At 28.0% G+C, this 10,823-nt stretch overlaps 2 protein-coding genes across 2 annotated transcripts; both read left to right on the top strand.

The window, feature by feature from the left end:
- Positions 1-1,877: 1,877 nt before the first annotated feature.
- On the top strand, positions 1,878-4,097 carry GO595_001833 (F5/8 type C domain containing protein; the record flags this gene model as incomplete). Its single annotated transcript, XM_067914675.1, has 1 exon — positions 1,878-4,097. The coding sequence occupies one exon, from the start codon at positions 1,878-1,880 to the stop codon at positions 4,095-4,097; it is 2,220 nt and encodes a 739-aa protein (XP_067778082.1).
- A 4,465-nt stretch (positions 4,098-8,562) lies between these two features.
- On the top strand, positions 8,563-10,151 carry GO595_001832 (CAMK family protein kinase; the record flags this gene model as incomplete). The annotated part of the gene is made up of 2 exons (XM_067914674.1): positions 8,563-9,147; positions 9,258-10,151. 2 exons carry the CDS (start codon positions 8,563-8,565, stop codon positions 10,149-10,151), a joined length of 1,479 nt encoding a protein of 492 aa, XP_067778081.1.
- Positions 10,152-10,823: the final 672 nt, after the last annotated feature.

The following is a 10,823-nucleotide window of genomic DNA, read 5'->3' as shown; positions in this document are numbered from 1 at the left end:
TCAATTACTTATTGCAATGAAGATTAATTTATTAAGAGATAAATATTATGTTGATCAAATGAAAGAATTAAAGAATTATTTTGATCAAAATGATTTCATGATAAATAATCTTAGTAATTTTATCGAAAAATTCATCGAAAAAGAATTCAAAAAATCGGGCGATTATCTCAACTTCTTAAAATTATATTATGAAACATTTAATCCTAAAAAGAATATTGAATATTGGACACAAAAAATCGAACTTTGCTTTGATACAAACTTAACATTAGAAATGATTTCATTCTTTTTAGATAAAATATTCCCAAATTATGATAAAAGTTTCGGAACAATAAATACAAAAGAAGAAGCAATTAAAATATTTGAAGAACATAAAGAATTCAAAAACATTATCATCAAACATAAAGAAGAAATATTAACATTACTTCAAAGTCATCTATCTAAAAACTGGTTTTTCTTTATATTACTTTTCATCGAAGATTTCAATTTCCAAAGAAAACGAAAATATATCACAAAGAAGAGAAATTATGAAACTATTGATGCATATATATTACGTGAAGATATCTTTAATGATACATTTCTCTTCTTTAAGAACACACCGAAAGAAGATTTATTTAATCGAATTCATATCGAATATTTAGGCGAAGAAGGTATTGATGCAGGAGGACTTCGCCGTGATTGGTTTTATAATGTATGGAAAGAAATACTTAAAAAAGAATTATTCATACCAAATAATGAAGGAACAAAATTAATGATTAATCCAAACAACAAAGAATTTAATAACTTTTATTTTGCTGGACAATTCATAGCTTATTCAATACTACAAAAACAAGTTATCGGAACAAACTTTATAAACGCAATATTAAAACAAATCCTTAATAAAAAAGTTGAGTTAAATGATTTAATTGATTATGATTCATCGATTTATCAATCAATGAAATGGTTAACTACAAACTCAGCAGATGATCTTTATTTAAATTTCACGATCAATGAATTCGAAGTTGTTGAAAATGGTTCAAATATCGATGTTACAAATGAAAATAAAAATGAATATATCGAAGAAGTCATTAATTTCATATTCATTAAAAATGTTAAACAACAACTCGAACACTTTTTAAATGGTTTTCATTGTATTATATCAAAAGCAGAATGTTTAATATTTAATACAAATGAATTAAATATATTAATCGCTGGAGAAGATAAAATTAATATCGAAGATTGGAAACAAAATACAAAATGTGAATCAGAAAACTTAAAGAAAATGTTCTTCGATGTAATTAGTAAATGGAATACATTAAATTTACAAAAGTTATTAAAGTTCGTCACTGGTTCCCCATATGTTCCAATAGGTGGGTTCCAATCTTATGATAAATATGGAGGGTTCTTTAAATTAAGCCCTTTAAACCCGTCAAAAAGATTGCCTGTTTCGCATACGTGTTTCAACTCAATCGAAATCCCAGAATATGAATCAAACGAAGAAATGGATGAAAAGTTATCATTGGCCATCCTTTGCGATAGTTTCGCAATCGAATGAATTCAACTTCAATTTTGTTTTTGTTAAATGTTTTATAATATATATTATTTTCGTTTTTTTCTTGTGAATTAATTTGAAAATTTTTTGATTAATTGAAATCGATTTTAAAATTATTGTCCCAAATCTCCACTTGAAAAAAACGTGCAATCGCCCTTTGACTTTATGCAAAAATTTTTTAAAACTTGGTAAACTTAATATTGAATTTCTTGATTATTTTTTACACCGTTTATTTTGTTAACGTTCGTTTGACATTTGAATGAAGCAAGTGTATGTTTCCAATATTCCAACAAATGCAGATATGAGAGACCTAATTAATCTTTACAGAAAATACGGAGAAATATCTAGAATGAAAATTTTTAATCAGATTTACATTTGTGAATCTCGACCAGAATGGGGTGAACTTGAATATTCTTCTGGTATTGCGCTTATTGAGTTTACAACACGATCAAGCGCATCCAAATGTATAAATGATGAGGAAGCACTAATTTTAGATGGATATGTTTTAAAACATCATAAAGATCCATCAAAAATCAAATCATTATTTAGCAAAGCCATTTTTATTTTTTTCACCAGTCCCACAGTTACTGTTGATTCTCTTAAAGAAAAATTTAAAGATTATCAAATTGAATCTCTCGAAATCATGCATCCAGTTCGATATAACAAACCTGGCATGATTCTTGTTAGTTTTTGCAATATCTACACACGTGATAATGCTGTTGATAAATTCAATACTCCTGAATTTACAGCCGAACTTCCAAGTTATGATTTTGAATCTCTTTGTTTTGATGATGACGAAGACACAAAAATTCAACCAATCATCTTTGACCCTATGCAAAGTTCCAATTTCAACAATGTCCAATATCAATTATTTCTTGATTTTGAAATTCAATATTTAAATTCTATATATCGAGTTAACTCATTTCTTGCGTCACAACATTCCACTAAAATACGTAATCGTCTTCTTAATTCAAAGAAATCAAATCGATATTCAATTATCTCGAATGTTACAGCTAAAGGTCCATTTCACCTTGTTGTCAACACACTTGTGGGGGATCCTATTCGAATATTTCAAGACAATGCAGTATTTTTACTTCTTTGTTCATGGGATTTAGGGATTTCACAACTTGAACAAGCTTCACTTCAACTCATCGATGATTTTGCTGATGAAGACGTCGTCATATTTTTTTGCAAAGAGCTTTATAAGTATAAACTCGACACATCAAAACATGTTCAACATCTCATACAAAATTTTGACAAGTTTCACAAAAATCCACTTTTCAGTACTTTACCCATGGACATCATTTCAGAAGTTTTACAATCTGATCATCTTAATGAATCAAGTGATGAAGTTTCACGTTGGCTCTTTGATTTCTTTGAGCGGCATGATGATATTCGCTCCAGTTTAATTCCATTTATGGTCAAATATGCCGATTTAATGAGTAGTCAACAAGTTCGTTCTATTATCTCTAAGCCAGGCGCGAACTTAAATCAAATGCGGAGTTCATTAACAGGTGCATTAATCTCAAGTCCATCGAATGAAAGTGAAATTGATTCCGTTGGTCATGAATGTGGTCAAAGTGGAGTCTTTCGTTATATCAGTAACTTTTATGGGAAACCTGCTTCTGAAATCATCACGGTCACCGGTACGAATAACTTACCTTTATTAATTGATCCACAATCCAATCCATATGAATGTTATGTATCACCATCCATTAAAAGTATGTGGATACAATTTGACTTTCGAAAACATCCATTTATTGTTAAGTCATATACATTACAATCACCATTAAGTGAAGGAGAAGATCAACAGCATTTAAAAAGTTGGAATTTATTAGGGTCAAATGATGAACAATATTGGGAAACATTACATCAAGTAGAGAATGATTCATCTTTACATGGAAAAGGTAAAATCAACACATGGCATCTTACTAATAACAACACCGAGTATAAGTTTTTACGTATTTTAATGACGGGACCTAATTGGCAAGATAACCATATCTTAGCGTTACAAACGATTGAGTTTTATGGTAATTTTACCAAGAATAAAGACATGGCATTATATGTTCCCGGTAAAGAATGGAATGGAATCTTCGGTTATTTATATAAAATGTTCCCTACAAATCCAATACATATTGGAGAAGTAAAAATTAAAACTGCTGCTGACCCCGATAATTTAATTAACCCGCAGTTTATGGGTAATAACTTTATTTGGAGATCAAGTAAGTCTTTAGTACCGCCTTTTCTAATGTTTGATTTTAAGAATATGTTAGTGAGTGTTGATAAATATGTGTTTAAAACTGGTAATGGAAATTCGATTCCAACTTTGTTGGAATTACAAGGCTCTGAGAATGGTATAATGTGGGAAAATATAGACACAAGAAGATGTAGAAATGACTTGAAACAATGGTCAGAACAGGTGTTTAATTTGGAGAAAAGATCAAAGCCTTATAGACAGCTAAGAATAATTTTGGAGGCGCCGAATAAGGGAGGGCAAAACGTCTTCTGTTTGTCCGGAATCGAATTCTTCGGTAAAATTAGTATGGTCGATATGCCAACAGAAAATTAGCTTTGTTTGAGTGAATAAATAAATAATATTGGAATAAATGTAAAATATTTTATTTTTTGTCTTTTGGTTAATTTTTTATCCTTTGCTTTTTTTTTTGTTGGTGATCATGAAAATTTATTAGTAAATACATCAGAGGTTTCATAATAAAAATATTTGTTGGAAGCTGAATCTAATTTTTTTGTTAACTTAAAATTTAAGTGATGTAATAAAGTATCATAACAAAAATAAACCCAATTAGATATTTATATTATATCCTACTTAAGTTTCGAGAAAAATAAAAATAACTTTCATCATATAATATTTTGTTTGCCAATTTAATTGAAAAATGAAGAAAATTTCTTTATTAATTTGTTATATATATTCATATGAAAAATAGGATAATATTTGTTACTTAACCAAGATATCATCGTGATATTCTTCTCTCATTTTATTATTGTAAAAAAATGTAAAATTTAAATTTTATGAAAATACTCTAAATCATATTTATTCATAATATTCATAATGCTATTCATCCTCGTTTTTTCGATAATCATTTTTCGAATGCGGTCCATTCGTTAAAAGAGGATCGCGAATTTTAAATCCGAATTTTTGGAATTCGAAAACATGGAAATGGTCACGCATGTCATATTCAGGGTAAGAGAGAAGGAAAACTGCTGGGAACTCTGTTCCAAAGTAAGCTCCGTCGATACGTCGATCTTCTGGTGGCTGATATATATCCGCACATCGTGGGCAAAAAAGCTTAGCACAATGTCTGTTAGGAATGTGCGTAGTCCCAACTGGAAGTAGAGCTGTGCCTTTGCATGCCACACGGGGACATTTTCCATATCTTTTCTTTTTTATAGATTTTCTTTTCATCATGGAAAGACCTGGACTAGTAGTAATCCACCTCGAATGAAGGAGGCCATACAAATGTTTTGCCTGATCATGAATGGATTTAATTTCATCATCTGTAAGATATTCCCATTCCTTTCCATGAGTATCACAAATCATGCATTTTGCAAAATGCAGATTTGGAACAAACTTTTGAAATCCATAGTAGTTGAAATAATCGAGAGCATAATCAAGAAAAATGGTAACAAACCAATTATTTTCTAATTTGGAACAAAATTGATGTATCCATGGTGTTATTTTTTTTGGGCATTTTTTGCAAGGACCTGCATATAGACTGTATCCGTCATATTCGATAATTCTTCGTGGTAGCTTTTTGCGTTCCATCTGCATTTCTGTTGTTGTCTGGTCATATCACCTAAATCCCCTTTTTTGAGACCATTTTAATCGTTGAGATAAGGAAAAGTTATTGTGTCAAAATAATGGAGATAGAAAAGTTTGAAAATTCACCAGAATTTGATGAACTTCTTCAGTGTGTTAAAAGCCTAGAGAAAACTGAATTATCTTCGAATCAAATACAAATTCTTTATGAAAAAATTAAATCATTTTTAAACTTAATTGGTGATCCATTAAAAAGTTCGCAAACAACCATTGGTACCAAATTTACTAACATGTTCGTTCAGTTAACTACTTTGCTATTAAGTCAAAATCATTTTTCTAATGAAATAATTCGATTGAATTTAAAAAATATAGAAAAACTAATTTTTAATTTAAATGAAACAAACATTCAAAAAACAATTCCATCAATAATGGAATTATTCGATACCAAATATCCTTATTCATCAAGTTTACTTATTAGTAAATTACTTTATTCATTTTATATTTCAAAACCAAACGTAAATATTGTTATTGACTCTTTAAAAGAACTACAAACGAAAAATGTTGAAATATTAAATGTTTTTACCGAATATTTAATGAGAACAAAAACACAAGAATCGAATTTCATTCTTGAAAAATTACTTGAGCATAATTTAGTTAAACCAAGTATAGTTAAATATAAAGATATATGTTATTTTGCATATTTGGATACATTAAAAGAATTTCCACAAAGTAGTTATCCTTCTGACTTTATTTCTAACATTAATGAGTTGTCAAAAGATGATTGGAAACTTCATAAACAATTAATCCACGAAGCAATTAATCCAAATGAAATTGCAAAAATTCTTCGCAATGATAATTTAGAAGAATTACAAAATATTTCATCACAAAATAATTTCAATTTTAATCAAAAAATTAAACCATCAATATACGAAAGATTTGATATGATTAACAAAAATAATGTTTCGTTAATTGATTTCTGTGCATTTTTTGGTTCTGTTAAATGTTTTAAATATTTATTAATTAATGGAGCAAATGTTAAATCCACATTAAAATATGCAATTGCTGGAGAAAATGTTGAAATTGTTCATTTATGTAATCAAAATGAATCATCGTTTGATAACGTATTAGAAACAGCAATCGAATTTCATAGAAATGAACTTTTCCATTATTTCTATGATAAAATAAATCAAAAAAATTTGCAATCATTAGGTACTAAATGTATTCAAAGTTATAACTTTGAAATTTTTTCATTTTTAGAAGAACAAGGACTACAAATTGATCAAGAAATAATAAATGAATCCAAATTTTCTGGAAACATATTTTTTGTTCAATATTTTAAAATTAAATACACATTACATTATAATGAAAGTAGTTGTATACATTATTTAATGAAATCAGGAAATGTTGAATTATTTGATTATTTAATTGATATGGGAATGAAAAATGCAAAACGTGAAATTAATATTTTTAATATATAGTTTTCTTGAATGATTTTGTTTTTCTATTTAGTAAATAATTTTTCTTTGAGTTTTATAATGCTTTATTAACTGCTGCTCAAATTGGTGATTATGGAATTGTTAAATCATTACTTAAATATGAAAATATTGATGTTAATACAATGGATATTTTTAAAAAAAATTTATAGTTAAATCATATTATTTAATGATTTATATTAAAATTAAATAAAACACCACTTTATTTTGCAGCTCAAAATGGTCATCTTAATATTATGAAGTTACTTTTTAAACAACCAGGCATTGATCTTAATGCACATAATACTTATTTTTTAATTTTAAGGTTTATTTTATAAATTCGCTATATGTTAAATATATTTTATTTTTATTTCTATGATTTTGGACACCCCTTTTAAACGCTGCATCAGATAATCGTGTTGAATCTGTTAAATTATTACTTAAACAAGAAGGAACTAATGTTAATGCATTAAATTTTTACTTGATTTATTTTGTTTTTTATTTTATAATGGCATGTATTAAAATAGTTTTTGGAATTTTTTAAATTTTTGTACTGCTCTAGTTGTTGCAGCATCTTCCAATTTCATTGATGTTATTAAATTACTTTTAAAACGAAAAGATCTGAATGTAAATGCAGGTGATGAATTTTTGTTTCATTTCGAATCTTATTTGATAATTTATAAATTACTTATATCATTTGGTGATTGCTCTAATAATTTCAGACTGCACTAATAATTGCAACTAAGAATAACAACGCTGAAATTGTTAAACTATTACTTGAACATAAAGATATAAATGTTAATGCAGCTGATGTTTTTTTATTTTATTTCGAATCTTATTTGATTATATAATATTTATTCACATAACTTGATATTTATTTACATAATTTAATGATTATTTTGAAAGATTCTAACATCACTACATATTGCAGTTGATAGGAATTACACTGAAGTTGTTAAATTATTAATTGAACATAAGGATATAAATGTTAATACAATTGATGTTTTTTTATTTTATTTAAAATTTCTTTGCATAATTTAATATTTATTTACATGGTTTGATAATTATTTAAATGACTTCGAACACCACTAATTGTTGCAGTACAAAAAAGTTATACTGAAATTGTTAAATTATTGGTTGAACATGAAGAAATTGATATTAATGCAAAAGATGTTTGTTAATTTTATATAAAATTTATTTAAGCAATTTTCGGTTTTAAATATGTTTTTGGAATCTCTATAATTTGTTTCACGATGCACTTTATTATGCAGAGAATGGAAAGAATTTAGAAATTATTAAAATCCTCAATGAGAAAATGGGTGTAAGTACGTAGAAAGCATTTTTATATTCCTACCAAAATAAAAAACTTTGAACTTTATCTTGAAAATTTTATGTTTTTTTTTTTTTTTTTTTAATGATCAATTCTAAAATGTAGTAAAATGATATGCTAAAACTTAATTTAATTAAATTAATTTTTAACATTTCTTCAAAACATCAGAATTTAGATCAATTAATATTGAAAATGGATCAGGGAGTTGGTCATTTCATTGTGAATATGTGAATATCCTGCGAACTTTAAAAGAAATTCATATATTTCACTTGTTTCTGTTTTCAAATGATAAACTAATAAACCTATGAAAAAGTGAAATTTTGAACCTTTTACTTAACCAACCAATGAAATGATAATTCAATTTTTGGAGGTTTATTCCGGCACCCTTCTTTAAACGCACCAAACCGTTCTAAATTTGAATGACCAGTTAAAGCATTGAAAAACGCTAAAAGATATGGAGGCCGATCTAGCAACACCACCATTCCGAGCTGAAATTGGACCATACGTTCTTTCTAAAACTCTCGGTGAAGGGATTACATCAAAAGTTAAATTAGCATTCCACAAAGAAACAGGACAACAAGTTGCTATTAAAATTATTTCAAAAAGTCTCTTCCTCGAAAATGAAGAACTTCAGCTAAAAGTGAAACGCGAAGTTGCACTAATGAGGCTTGTACAACATCCAAATATCATGAAATTATATGATGTTTTAGAATCAAAAAGACATCTATATATTATACTTGAATACGAAGAACAAGGAGAACTTTTTGATTACCTTGTAACAAATCATTTCTTCCAAGAAGATGTTGCAATGGAATTATTCAGACAAATTGTCTTAGCTGTTGGTTATCTTCATTCTTTGGGAATATGTCATCGAGACTTAAAGCCAGAAAATATTTTACTTGATGCTAACAAGCGAATTAAACTTGCAGATTTTGGATTTGCAAGATGGGTTAGAGAAAATATGCAAACTGAAACATCATGTGGGTCACCTCACTATGCTGCTCCTGAAATTATCCGTGGTCAACCTTATGATGGACGGGTATCTGATATTTGGAGTCTTGGTGTAATATTATATGCTTTGCTTGCAGTATGTTTTTTTGGTCCCCAAGTGATTTTTTGGGGCCCATGTATATTAAATCTAACACATAGGGATATTTGCCATTTGATGATTCATCAATCAGAAATCTTCTTAATAAAGTCAAGAGAGGTGTCTATCAGATGCTCAACTTCTCCCCTGATGTCCAAGACTTAATCCGACGAATGTTAACAGTTGATGTTACCCAACGTATTACTCTTGATGAAATAGTTCAACATCCAGCCTTTCGAATTGGTCTTATGCCATCATATATTCCACCCTCTCCGATTCCATTTCCTAAGTTCTTTCGGGCTATTGATGTTAATAATATTCCACCAGCCATTATTGAAATACTTAGTCAGATTGGGATATCTGGTAATGATCTTTATAACGATCTTCAATCCACCGAAAACAACATGACAAAAGTATTTGTTGTCATGTTAACAAATCAGTTCATTGATTTGGACCAACTTCCATGGGAATGCGCATATTCGGGGTACCCCGTACCGTTAATCAATTCGACCGTTAACACGCCGATCAGCATTTCAAGTGATCCATCAGTATCTACAAGTAGTAACACATTATTTAGACAAAATCCAAAGAAACCTATACAAAGCCAATCACTTGAAATGTATTCATTTGCACAAGCAAGTGATTTTAATATCATTCGAGAAACAAATGTGAATGAATATTTAGATTCATATACAATTAATACGGCCGGAATATCTGTTTGGAGTATCTTTGGCTCAATTCAGTTATTACTTGCAGATAAAGAAGTACAATGGTTTCATCCAGATCCATTAACAATGTATATAAGAACAATGGATACTTTGTTTTATGTAAGCATAAATGCAAAGTTCACAACGCCAAGTGATGTGTCATTAAGGTTATTGTTACATAAAGGGGATACAGAAATGTTTCAATCATTAGGAATCCAAATAGAAAAGACTTTGACTTCACTTTCTTGAGAAAATCATCAATTAAAACATTTTATTAATGAATTTTTGAGATCTTTCAATAAAGAAAATATACAAAAAATTATTTTTTTTAATAGTTAACTGATTCAAAAAAATGTTTATAAATGCAATAACACTTTTCACTCATTTTATATAACAAATAATTTCTATCAAGCATGAACACCACTGTCGTGATAAATTATGAAATTATTAAGTATTCCCACCCTTGAATTCACATAATTTCTTTGTATGGGAGGAAGCCAAAGTTATGCAACAACTTACAAAGGAAATCTTCAAATATTACAAGATCTAGAAAAAATTATATTTGATTTAAATGAAAATAACATTGATCAATGATTTCATTTAGTTGAATCTTCATTAAATTACATTTGTTTAGAATTTCAATATTCTTTTCTTCATATCATTTGTAGAATTACTTATTCATATTTCGTATCACGTGGCTATGAAAAATTATGTTTCAAGTATTTACAAACAATTGAAACAAAGTCAAGTTAAAAAATCATCAACGTTTTCACACAATTATTATTAGCAATTTATAGTCAAGAATCAAATTATCTTCTTGAAAAAATGATTGAAGACGAAATAATTGAACCAAAAATTATCCAAACATATTTTATGCATTATTTCCCAGAAAAAGAAAATATTAACAAGCAAACAGAAGAA

This window comes from Histomonas meleagridis (assembly GCF_020186115.1).
Source record: "Histomonas meleagridis strain 2922-C6/04-10x chromosome Unknown contig_15, whole genome shotgun sequence".
NCBI classification, from domain to species: Eukaryota; Parabasalia; order Tritrichomonadida; family Dientamoebidae; genus Histomonas; species Histomonas meleagridis.
This window is presented reverse-complemented; position numbering and strand designations above follow the sequence as displayed.